The sequence below is a fragment of the Hylobates moloch genome, unplaced genomic scaffold, assembly GCF_009828535.3.
Source record: "Hylobates moloch isolate HMO894 unplaced genomic scaffold, HMol_V3 SCAFFOLD_6, whole genome shotgun sequence".
In the NCBI taxonomy this organism is placed as follows: domain Eukaryota; kingdom Metazoa; phylum Chordata; class Mammalia; order Primates; family Hylobatidae; genus Hylobates; species Hylobates moloch.
In genome coordinates this window covers 32,754,641-32,767,125 of record NW_026652281.1, presented here as the reverse complement: position 1 = coordinate 32,767,125, position 12,485 = coordinate 32,754,641, and the positions used below count along the sequence as shown (strand labels likewise).

The 12,485-nt window shown below is 37.1% G+C and overlaps 1 protein-coding gene across 6 annotated transcripts in view; it reads left to right on the top strand.

Moving 5' to 3' along the window:
- The window catches only part of AP3S1 (adaptor related protein complex 3 subunit sigma 1), a 91,460-nt gene that overhangs the window by 37,300 nt on the left and 41,675 nt on the right, over positions 1–12,485 (top strand). For all 6 annotated transcript variants that reach the window (XM_058440589.1, XM_058440588.1, XM_032156615.2 and 3 more), the window contains exons 2-3: positions 6,049–6,140; positions 9,631–9,742. In XM_058440589.1, the coding sequence (XP_058296572.1) occupies positions 6,049–6,140; positions 9,631–9,742 (204 nt within the window). The remainder of the gene's footprint in view (positions 1–6,048; positions 6,141–9,630; positions 9,743–12,485) is intronic.

Below are 12,485 nucleotides of genomic sequence, written 5' to 3'. Positions count from 1 at the left end.
GCTCAACTAAGTTTTTAAAACATTTTTGTTGTTGTTGTTTAGATGGGATCTCACTTTGTAGCCCAGGCTGGTATGAAATTCCTGGCTTAAAGCAATCCTCCGGCCTCGCCCCCCCAAAGTGCTAGGATTACAAACGTGAGCCACTGCACCCAGCAACGTATCTGTCATCTCACCAACTTATTTCTTTGTGGGGAGAATGTTAAAAATACATTCTTTTGGAAGTTTTAAAATATACATTATTATTAACTGTGGTCACCATGTAGTTCAGTAGAGCACAAAAACTTATTCCTGCAGTCTAACTGAAGCTTTGTACCTTTGATCAACATTTTTGCTTTCCCCATTCCTCCTTTTATTCCCACCACCAGCCCCTGGTAACCACCAGTGCTGATTTTCTTAGTTGAGTATTGCCAGCATTCTAAGATTCCAAGTGGCAGCAGTTGAAGTTCCTATGAGAAATTCTTTCACTGTCAATGTAGTGAAACATAGTTAATGGTTAGCACAGTTAACCTCTTCCTTGATAAGCAGTAACATAATGCAGAAAGATAACATTTCTTAAAAGAAAACTTCCTATAAGATTTTATTTTCCTTAGAATTCTAGAGCTGACTTTTCAGATAAGGCCCAGAGGTAGTACTTAAAAATAAGTTGGTGTTAATGCATGCTTATTATATGCCAGATATCATTCTACAAGTATGTAGATGTATGTATAAAGTAAGTGTATGAACTCAGTTCTCACAACACCACCATGAGGTAGCTACTGTTGCTTTCTCCGTGCTACAAATGAGGAAAACTCAGGCACAAAGAGGATAAGTAACTTGCTCAATGTCACAGAGTTAACAAAGAGTACATCCAGGAATAAACCCATATATCTGGTTGCAGATTATTTACTCTCCTCCTTTCCTTCTTTTAGCTTGTTTCTTCAAGTTATACATACATATTGGTTAAAGAATCTAATAGTTTCATAAGGTTTGTTATGAAAAATAACATTTCTTCATTTCTCCCTTTCCACAAGTAACTACCTTTAGCTGCTGATTTCAGTGTTTATGTACATGTGGTTAAATAATGTACTTGTTTTACTGCCTGATTTGTTACTTGTAGACATGATTTATTCTGCTATTAAAAATGATTATTTGGCTGTCCTCTCCTCCACAACTAATTCCCAGTCCCCTCATAGTTATTTCATAATTTTGGTTAGATCGGTGTTTAATGTTTACGTTAATTTATTATGTAAACACTATCTTCAGCTGAGCCATGTTGTAAACTGTACTGTTTTTTCTTTCCTGACTATTTTCTTTAAAGGTTGTAATTACCTTTTCATTTGATGTAGTTTTTAATGCACTTATCACTAGTTTACATCTTTGCCAGTTGTCTAAATCATGCACATCTTTTCTCAGTTTTATGTTCTCAAATAAATCTCTTCTGGAGCCTTTTGACTAGGACCAATCCAGACTAGTTGTATGGCAGTCATGCTGGGATCTTTATTATTTTAGGGGATTCCTTTTGCTTGTTTCCTGTGTTGGACTTCCTATTGCTTCATTTCTTTGCTTATTATCCTGCCATGGTGGAGCCAGTAATACCCTTCAGTAATTTCTTGAGAAAAAGGTCATGGGAAGTAGATTTTAAAGTACGGTGCGATGCAATTAGCCCCACCTATATAATCTGGGATAATATCTTCATCTCAGAGTCCTTAATCACATCTGCAAAGGCATTTGTCATGTTAACCGCACGTATTTACAGGTTCCAGGGATTAGGGTGTTGTCATTTTTTGGTGGGCCATTTTTCTGGCTACCACAGTACCCCTTGCTCTCCGAATACCCTCGCTTTGATCTATTCCTAGTAATAAAATTAAGAACTTTTGTTGGGGATGGTAGTGGGAATTTAGTGATCCTTCTGCTTTTTAAACAAACTTTTAGTCCTTATTTTACAGTAATCTCTTTATCCTCACTTCCAGACATACATACTGTACTACTGTAATAATTCCAACATTCTGTTGCTATTGTGGTAAATTCAGGTGTTTTGAGAATCTGCTTAAAATGCTGTGTGATGCTAATCATCTCCTGGTGAGCAATTTGTCTCTCTAGTAAATTGCACCTCACAGTAAAAAGTGCTTTCTCCCAATTCCTGTGTAATTTGTTATCATGTTTGTTGTAATATCATAAACCTTGAGTAACACTATGGGAGTCATATGAAGTGCTACTAGTGATGTTGGAAGTGCTCCCAAGCAGCAGACAAATATCATGACACTACAAGAAAAAGTTGAATTGCTTGATATATACCTTAGATATAGGTCTGTGGCTATGGTTGCCCAGTATTCAAGATAAATGAATCCAGCAAAAGTACTATTGTAAAGAAAATAAAATTCATGGTCAGGCACGGTGGCTCATGCCTGTAATCCCAGCACTTTGGGAGGCCAAGGCAGGCGGATCACTTGAGGTCAGGAGTTCGAGACCAGCCTGGCCAACATGGCAAAACCCCATTTCTACTACAAATACAAAAGTTATGGCTGGGTGTGGTGGCTCACATCTGTAATCCTAGCACTTTGGGAGACAGAGGCGGGTGGATCACCTGAGGTCGAGTTCAAGACCAGCCTGGCCAACATAGTGAAACCTCATCTCTACTAAAAATACAAAAATTAGCTGGGCATGGTGGTGGGCGCCTGTAATCCCAGCTACTTGGGAGGCTGAGACAGGAGAATCGCTTGAACCCAGGAGGCGGAGGTTGCAGTGAGCGAGATCATGCCATTGCACTACAGCCTGGGCAACAGAGCAAAAACTCTGTCTCGAAAAAATAAAAATAAAAATACAAAAATTAGCTGGGCATGGTGTTGGGAACCTGTAATCCCATCTACTCGGGAGGCTGAGGCAGGAGAATTGCTTGAACCCTGGAGGTGGGTTGCAGTGAGCCAAGATTGCACTGCTGCACTCCAGCCTGGGCAACAGAGGGAGACTCCATTTCAAAAAAAAAAAAAGAAAGAAAAAGAAAATTCATCAATCTGTAGCTATAGCTATGCCAGTGTGTGAGAAAACTTTGCACCTTTTGCAAAATCCCTTTTTATGTCGTATTGAAAATCCAGCTCTTATGTGGGCACAGGAATGCTGTGAGAAAGGCATACCTATAGAATATGATTTGAGAAAAGTGAAGTCATTATATGATAACATAAAGCATAAGGAAGGTAAAGGATCTAAAGCTAGAAAATTTAATGCCAGCAAAGGATGGCTTGATGCTTATAGAAAGAGGTTTGACTTTAAAAATGTCAAGATGACAGGAGAAGCCAGCTGTTGCTGACCAAGAGGTAGCAGACGAGTTCCCAGGCACCATTAAGAAAACCATTGCAGAGAAAAGATGTCTGCCTGAACAGGTTTTTAATGCAGATGAAAGTGCCTTATTCTGGAAAAAAAAAAAAATCTACCACAAAAGATATTTTTTAGTAAGGAAGAGGAACAAGCACCAGGATTTAAAGTTGGAAGGGATAGGCTAACTCTACTGTTTTGTGCAAATGCACTCAGGTTTATGATGAGGACTGTCTTTATAAAGCTGCTAATCCCTGAGCCTTGAAGGGAAAAGATAAACACCAGCTGCTAGTCTCTTGGTTCTATAAGAAGGAGTGGATGAGAACCCGTTTTCTGGATTGAGTCCATAGATACTTTGTTCCTGAAGTTAGGAAATTCCTTGCCAGTAAGTGACTGCCTTTTAAAGTTTTTTTGATATTGGACAATCCCCCTGGCATCCAAGAACCCCATGAGTTCAACACCAAAGGCATTAAAGTGGTCAACTTGCCCCCAGTCACAAAGTTTGTAATTCAGCCTAAACATCGGGGTCATAAGGACCTTTAGGGCTCATTACACTTGGTATTTATGGAAAGGATTTTCAACACTGTGGAAGAGAATCTTGATAGAATATCATGCAAGTCTGGAACGATTACATCATTAAAGATGTCATCATTGTTAGAGAAAAAGCTGTGAAGGCCATGAGGCCTGAAACAGTGCATTCCTGCTGAAGAAAACCGTGTCTACATGTGGAGCATGACTTCACAGGATTTATGACAGAGCTAATCAAAGAAACATGGAAGAGATTGTGAATGTAGCAAAAAAGGTGGGAGAATGAAAGGTTTCAAGATAAGGGTTTCAGAGAAATCTAAGAGTGCATTAGCACAACAGAGTAATTAGCAGAACACATTTGATGGAGATGAGTGCTTCTTAACAATGCCAGATGATAAGGAAGAAGACTTAGAAGAAGCAGCGCCAGAAAACAAATTGACATTAGACAATCTGGCAGAAGAGTTCCAGTTATTTGAGACTACTTTGACTTCTTTTAATGACATGGACCCTTCTGTAATATGGATGCTAAAACTAAAGCAGACAGTGGAACAAGGATTAGTACTGTATAGAAACATTTTCAGAGAAATGAAAAAGCAAAACGGCAGACAGAAATTACTGTGTATTTCCATAAAGTTACATCATGTGTGCCTGCCTCTCCAGCTTCCCCATCCACTACCTCCACCTTTTCTGCCTTTGCCATACTTAAGACAACAAAACAAACACCTCTCGCCCTCCGCTTCTTCAGCCTACTTAACATGAAGACAAAGAGGAAGCCTTTGTGATTATCTATTTCCACTCAATGAATAGTAAATATATTTTCTCTTATGATTTTCTTAATAACATTTTCTTTTCTCTAGCTTACTTTAAGAATTGTTAAGAGAAAAAGTGTAGTGGAGTTACATTTCTGGGGAGTCAAAACTTATACATAGATTTCCAAATGCATGAGGGATCAGCATCCCTAACCACTACATGGTTCAAGGGTCACCTGTCTATGTAATTGCCAATGCTCAATTGTTTTTGATCTTCAAAAACTGGTTTCATATGGTTTAGAATAGTATCTAGGAGAGAAAGTGCTGGTTAATAAAACTATTTCCCCAAGTGATTATATGTTTACCCTCCCAATGGTGAGATGAGAGTTTCTTTGGCTCTACATCTTTGTCAACATTTTATACTATCATATTTTTATACTTTTGCTGATATGGTACATGTGGAGCTATCTCGTTGTTTTAATTTGTATTTCACTTAATTACTACTGAGGTTTAGTATCTTTTCATTTCTTTGTGGACCATTCACATCCTTTCCCGTGAAACTGGTGTTCATGATTTTGCTCAGTTTTCTATTGCAGTGTTTAGGAAGCTTACTCTTGTTTTGTTTTGTTTGAGATGGAATCTCACTCTGTCGCCAGGCTGGAGTGCAGTGGTGCGATCTCAGCTTACTGTAATCTCTGCTTCCTGGGTTCAAGCTATTCTCCTGCTTCAGCCTCCCGAGTAGTTGGGATTACAGGCACGCGCCACCACACCCAGCTATTTTTGTATTTTTAGTAGAGACGGAGTTTCACCGTGTTGGCCAGGATGGTCTCCATCTCCTGACCTTGTGATCCGCCCGCCTCGGCCTCTCAAAGTGCTGGGATTACAGGCGTGAGCCACTGTGCCCAGCCAGGATGCTGACTCTTACTGGAATATGAATTGCTTGGTCCAGGTTAATAAATATTTGTTGACCCAATCCTTGGCTTTAGATCAGCTTATATAAAGATGAGTAAGATGGATGGACTCTTACCTCAGTCTATATTTAGTAAAGGTTAAACTTAATTGGAAGCTCCATAGTTCTATTTCTTTCCTCCATTCAAATATAGATTAGCTACACTATTTATAACTTTACCTTTCTGATTCAGTTTACTCATTTGTAAGATAACCAGCTTTGACTAGTTAATATCTAGTTTCCCTTTTACCAGTGTATGTAATTCATCTAATATTTTTTCTTGTTGGTTTTTGAAACTTAGAAATATGTTACTTTTATTATAGTGGTAAATATAAATAATTGGGTTTTTTTTTCTTTTTCATCAAAAAATATTGGGTTTTGCTTCTGTAAGGTGTAATTTAAGTCACTTCTCCAAGGACCCCTCTTTTAGATGGATTTCCCAGACAGATATTACTACCTTTGATTTTTAAAATTCTTAAAATGCTATTAAACCTTTACACTCCATCCTAATATATATGAATTATTCTTCCTCAGAGTGAAGATACACAACAGCAAATCATCAGGGAGACTTTCCATTTGGTATCTAAGAGAGATGAAAATGTTTGTAATTTCCTAGAAGGAGGATTGTAAGTAAAGCATTTCATAGACATTTCTAAGCTTTGACTATGTGATTAAAATATATACTGTTTAATCAGTTTATGGCAAAAGTTTTCTAATTTTGATTAATTGGATTAGGTGAATTAATTGCCACCTATGTTAGCTATAAATCTAACTTAAAGAATTATTTTTTAAAGATATGCAATCTTTTTTCCTCTTAAAAATTTCGGAAGGGAATTTTATATAAAGGTAATATATTAAATCATAAAAATTCCAACATTACAGGGAAGTATAAAATGTAAAGTAAGAATCTCTCAACCTTAGTCCTTCTACCCAATTTCTTGTGTATCCTTCTAGAAAATTGTTTGTATTGACTAACATATAAAGTATGTTTTATGTGTTGACTAACATACAACCTTAAAATTTTTATTTATGAGATCACACTTGGAATGCTCATTTGCATGTTGCTGGTTCTCAGTATTTTCAAAAGCTTTGCATATAAACACATCTAGGACAAGCTTATTCTTTTTAGTGACTACAGAGTATTCCTTTGTGTGAATGTTCATAAAAATTAGACTACATTCTTTATTTTACTATTACAAGACTGAAGTCTGTTTTTCCAATATACCTAATTCAGCTAATCAATTTTTCTATTTTTAAAGTGAATAAGAATATTGCCAAATATTACAAATAAATACTTTTAAACTAATAGCTTCCATGAAAACAGTTTGTTCTCAAACATAAATCAGTCAGAGAAACTTAGAATTTTCTGTATTTTACTGTGTATGATGGATGAGAAATACTCTGGATAACAGGGAATCTATGGTCATAAGTTACTTTTTATCACGTGGAACACTTAACTTGGGTTTCCTGAAAGCTTATATCATGCTGTCCTTAAATGTCCAATACATACTTACAAATTTTGCTGTTAACTCAAGGCTTCTAATTTAATAATTGAGATAAGTGTACCTGATTCTGTTTTTGAATTTTACTTGTGCGTGTTTCACTTTAGTTGTCTTTGACATTACTATCATTTCCTCTCATCCTAGCGTCTTGATTTCTTATCTCCTAGGAAACTTACCACCCAGCACAGTGCACTGCATGGAAGAACCTGATTCATCTAACTAGGGTGCTATTTGAATTAGAAATTGTGGCTTGAAATTGTGACTGTTCTTTTTTAACTTTACAAAAAATAGAAAGCAAATATCGCAGCAGAGAGGAGACCTCGCATCTAGTTTAATCCTCGTTTTGTCACTAACCAGCTGATTTCCTTGGACAAGTTACTTAAATTCTCAGGCCTCAGTTTTCTCCTCTATAAAATGAGTTATTTGGACTAACAGGATTTCTCAATCCTGTGGTTTTATATGATGTATTACATTCTGTACAGGAATTTTTATCAGTATTATACTATAGCTATTTTTTATATATATATATATATATTTTTTTTTTTTTTTTTTGGGGGGACAGTGTCTGTCACCAGGTGAATGCAGTGACTTGGCTCTTATTTTTAGTAGAGACAGGGTTTCGTCGTGGTCTCGATCTCCTGACCTCGTGATCCGCCCGCCTCGGCCTCCCAAAGTGCTGGGATTACAAGCGTGAGCCACCGCGCCCGGCCAAGATTATATTTTAAAGGCAAAGTATGTACTTGCCGCATTAATATTTTGCTTGCTTTTAATAGCATTATTGGCCTTTTTGAAACTTATATTCTTCAGAAGTTTGCTTTCCTTTTAAATAAAGCAAAAGTTTTAAGATAATCACTAAATCGCTGATTCAGAATGAAGTAAAGCCTCCAATTTGTGTTCTTTTTGCCTCTTTCAAGGAACAATTGCAGTCATAGTCTATAAATACACTCTCAGAATCTTTAAATTGCATGTAGATATTTTTAAATTAAACATCTTCTCTAGAAGAGTATCTAGCATATACGAAATTTTTATTCTTGTCAAAGATCATTTCTCCTTTTGCTATTAGAAGACATAGAAGTAGTATATACCTTGAGAAGCTGTTTCTACAGAACTTATAAGTTTAGTATTATTTTTACTGTGTAAGAAATAGATGCTGGCCAGGTGCGGTGGCTCACGCCTGTAATCCTAGCATTTTGGGAGGCCTAGGCGTGCAGATCTCCTGAGCTCAGGAGTTCGAGACCAGCCTGAGCAACATGGTGAAACCCCATCTCTACTAAAAGTACAAAAATCAGCCAGGTGTGGTGGTGTGCACCTGTAATCCCAGCTACTTTGGTGGCTGAGGCAGGAGAATTGCTTGAAGCCAGGAGGCAGAGGCTGCAGTGAGCTGACATAGCACCACTGCACTCCACCCTGGGTGACAGAGTGAAACTCTGTCTCAGAAAGAAAGAAAGAGAGAGACAGAGAGAGAGACACAGAGAGACAGAGAAAGAGAGAAAGAGAAGGGAGGGAGAGAGGGAAGGAAGGAACGAAGGAAGGAACGAAGGAAGGAAGGAAGGGAGGGAGGGAGGGAGGGAAAGATGCCATTTTCCTATATTCTGTTGGGATGGATGTTAATTTAATTTTGGTTACATATAGCCTTGATTGTAAATTATGTAAGTGTTTAGGGGTCTTTTAAGAAGGTGAATTCATTATTGTAAACTTAACTATGAAATAGCTAAACTATATTTAGAAAAATATAAGATGTTTGGAATGATTCCTAAATTACTATTTTTAAAATACTAAAATTCCAGTCATTATAAATAAGAGTATTTCATGAAAGAGTTTAGTATCTTAGCTCAGTTTTCTTGCATTTATATTTCAAAACAATGTAATTTTGGAAGAGATCTTGATGGTAAACCTATCCAAAACTTAAGAAGTGTCGTTCTTCTTTTTTTTCTGGTTGATAATCAGTCTTAAGCTGTGTAACTTACTGTGACGTATGGAGTTAAATCTAGTAAGCACTTACAAATGCCCCATGATCTAATTTCTGCCTACTTCTCTGACTTTATCATTTACTAATCCTTTCTTATCTACTGGCCTTTTTTCTCTTCCCTGAACATACATACTTTGTTCTTGATGAAATGGCCTTTTATTACTTACTACCTTAGCCTGAAATGCTCTTTTCTAAATTTTTTCCAAGCCAACTCCTTATCATTAGATCTCAGCTTAAATGCCACTCTTGCTTAATATTCAGCCTGAAGTAGGGAACCCATCAATATATCATCATTGTATTTTGATTCTCAGTGTAACACTTGCCACTATCTGATGATGTTCTGATGTGTGTGTTTGTTGCTCCTTCCCCACTACCAGTGCTTGGCACATAGTAGTTACTCAGAGAACAGTTTAATGAATGAATGAATGAACTGAAATTAAGCACTGGCTTCTTTTACTTGATATTTCTGAAGAAAACAGCCATCTTAGTTTACCTAGTCTCTGAATAAGTTCACTTAAATGCTTTGCCATCGAATGTCACCTTTCGTTTGACAAGTGGTTTTTAAACAAATTATCAGTTTGCTTGAGCTAATGAAAATGATTTGCATTTTGTTTCCAATAACATTACAATTTTTTTGTCATTTAGATTAATTGGAGGATCTGACAACAAACTGATTTATAGACATTACGCAACGTTATATTTTGTCTTCTGTGTGGACTCTTCAGAAAGCGAACTTGGCATTTTAGATCTAATTCAAGTAAGTTAACACTTGCTTCTTACTATCTTAAATAACAGTTTGACACTTAAGTTTTTAAAAACATATATTCTAAATTTTCTAAAATGATGTTAGTAAGAAATAAAGCATTTCATGATAGATACTGTGTTGGTTAAAGAGGTCAGAGGACATAGAAACAAGCAAACATTTGATCTGATTAAAACTGTCATAACTAGTTTAATCATGACGTTTTATCTTGCTCATGTAAGTTACAACAAGGAGCTCAAGACTCATGGGTTTCTTAACACACGTATCCAAAACTAACCCTAAAACCCACCTCTCCCTGTCTCCTGAAAATCTTTCATAATGTCCCTGGAACTCAAGGTCAGTCATCAGCAAATTTCTTTTTATCTTCAGCCTCTTCTGTTAATATTACTTTACATTTTGCTCTAAATTAAATCTTGCTTCCCTGATGATACTACCTGCAACCCTTTCAAGTAGTGGCCATTTTCTCTCCTGCTTGTTTTCTGTCTTTGAGCCTGGAGGTATACTCTTAGCTTCTCATTGCATTTTCCAGACCATTCTTTCTTCTCAAACACCTCCAAATTTTATCTTATCAGACTATACCACCTTCTATCCATTTAGTTATAGTCATCACTCATCTCCATCTGTCATTCATTGGAGATTTTGTTCAGAATTGTGAAGGGTCCGAGATTTGCTCTACTTGCAAACTAAGAAGTTAACCTGCCATAATTTCATGGATGCTGGCAGAAGGCAGGAGATTTCTGGGCCAGAGACAAAGGACCTTATTACTAATAGCAAAAACATTAGCTAAAGTGACAGCATTTGCTTGCACGAATTTTCTAATTCCCAAGGGGTGATATGAAGAGGTCCAGATGATACCTGCACACACAGTGGGTTAAATGACAGATGAGGAACGCCAAGCTTAGGGAACTGGAATCTTTTATAATGGATACTAAGCATGTCTGCCCTTGTTTGGAAGGAAGAGACTGTCTCTTCCAAGAGTGTAAGGAAACCTATCCTTTGCTGTGGAAGAAGACACTGTCTATTTTCCAGGGCTGTTTGATATACAAGCATGCTTAAAAAGCCCAGAACAAAGACAGTCAATACCTCTGCTCACAATATGTGTGGAAACACAAGATCCATGTAAAATTGTCTCCTAATAGATTTTGGTTCTTGGTTCACTGGCATTCATTCCAGTACTGCTTGTTTTGTAATTCTTGGTGATTCCATTGTTCATATGTATAATTCTCCCAATACCCTGGTGTCTTCAAAGTCTGAAACTCCTCTCTTCCAATAAATTTTCCCCTCCACTCCCTCTCACTATGTACCCATTTCTAGATTTTATCCTTGTCTAAACTGTAACCCCTCCATAATCTCAATTTCACAGTTTTGAAGTCTTTAGACCTATTGTAACCCTCAGTTTTAGAAATGTATCATTTTTTTCACTCTGATTTTACTGATGTCTTACTTTCCTTATCCAGCTTAAATTTCATAGTCATGATAGTGATATAGCCTTGTGTACACTGAACTCCTTGCCCACACCCATACATCTGAACATACCTAGAGGAAAAAAAAAAAAAAACTATATTTACCAGTCTCACTTTAAATTAATGATCCCTTAGCTCAGTGAGTCCTTTATGCTACCCAAGAATCATTGTCTGTTTCCCCGGTCCATTTACTCTCCCATACCTCTAGATGACTACTCATACAGTCTCCTCTCTCCTAAAATATCTAGCACTTCTAGCACCTTGCTTCCCAGTGCACAGATAAAATTGGCTTTTGAAGTTAGCAAGAAGGTGGCATGGTTTGAGCTCTAGTTGGTGTTACAGAATAGACAAGAAATTAACCCAAGCAGACAACTTAGGTAACAAATTCTCAGTACTGTGGCTAAGGCTTTAAAAATAAAAACATTGTGGCCAGCTGTGGTAGTTCACACCTGTAATCCTAGCACTTGGAAGGCTGAGCTGAGCAGATCACTTGAGCCCAGGAGTTCGAGACCAGCCTGGGCAACCCCATCTCTACAAAAATTAGCCAGGTATGCTGTTCTGCACCTGTAGTCCCAATCACTCGGGAGGCTGAGGCGGGAGCCAGGGAGGATGGCTTGTAGTGAGCTGAGATTGTGCCGCTCACTCCAGCCCAGGTAACAGAGTGAGACTGTGTCTCAAAAAAATAGAAATAAAAACATTGTTAATAAAATTAAAAAGGAGATAAATGATAATTTGATCTATTTGTATGCCATGCTACTCTTAAATCTGTAATTCTTAAACTGGGTTTTTGGGAGGAGCTGGGTGTCGAAGTTAAATGAAACCACAAGGTAATCATGGCACATATTCCTGGTATATGTTTTTTCTTTGTTTTGAAGATTGGCGGCAGTGAGGAAATGAACGTAAACATGTATATATTATGAGGTAGAATACAAATTTTTCATGATATTTAAAGCTCTAAGTGGAGACTTGAAAGAAATTTTGAGCTTGAGGTAAAGGTGCCCCGAGATCCGTTGGGTATATGTTCACTTTCCTCCTGGGGCCTACTTGAGAAACACTGCTAAGTTATGTTTTGCTTTCTCAAGGCTTTTCTAGTAAAGAAAAAGAAGCCAAATCTTACTTTTGATGACATTGAAGGGTTGATCAGGACTATATATTGCATTGCCTTGTAACTTTGTTTATTCTTACATTCCTTGGTTTATCCTACCTAGGGGAGTAGTTAATTCATTTTATCATTATGTCAAGAGAGCATTATATTTTTACAGAAAAAAAATTAA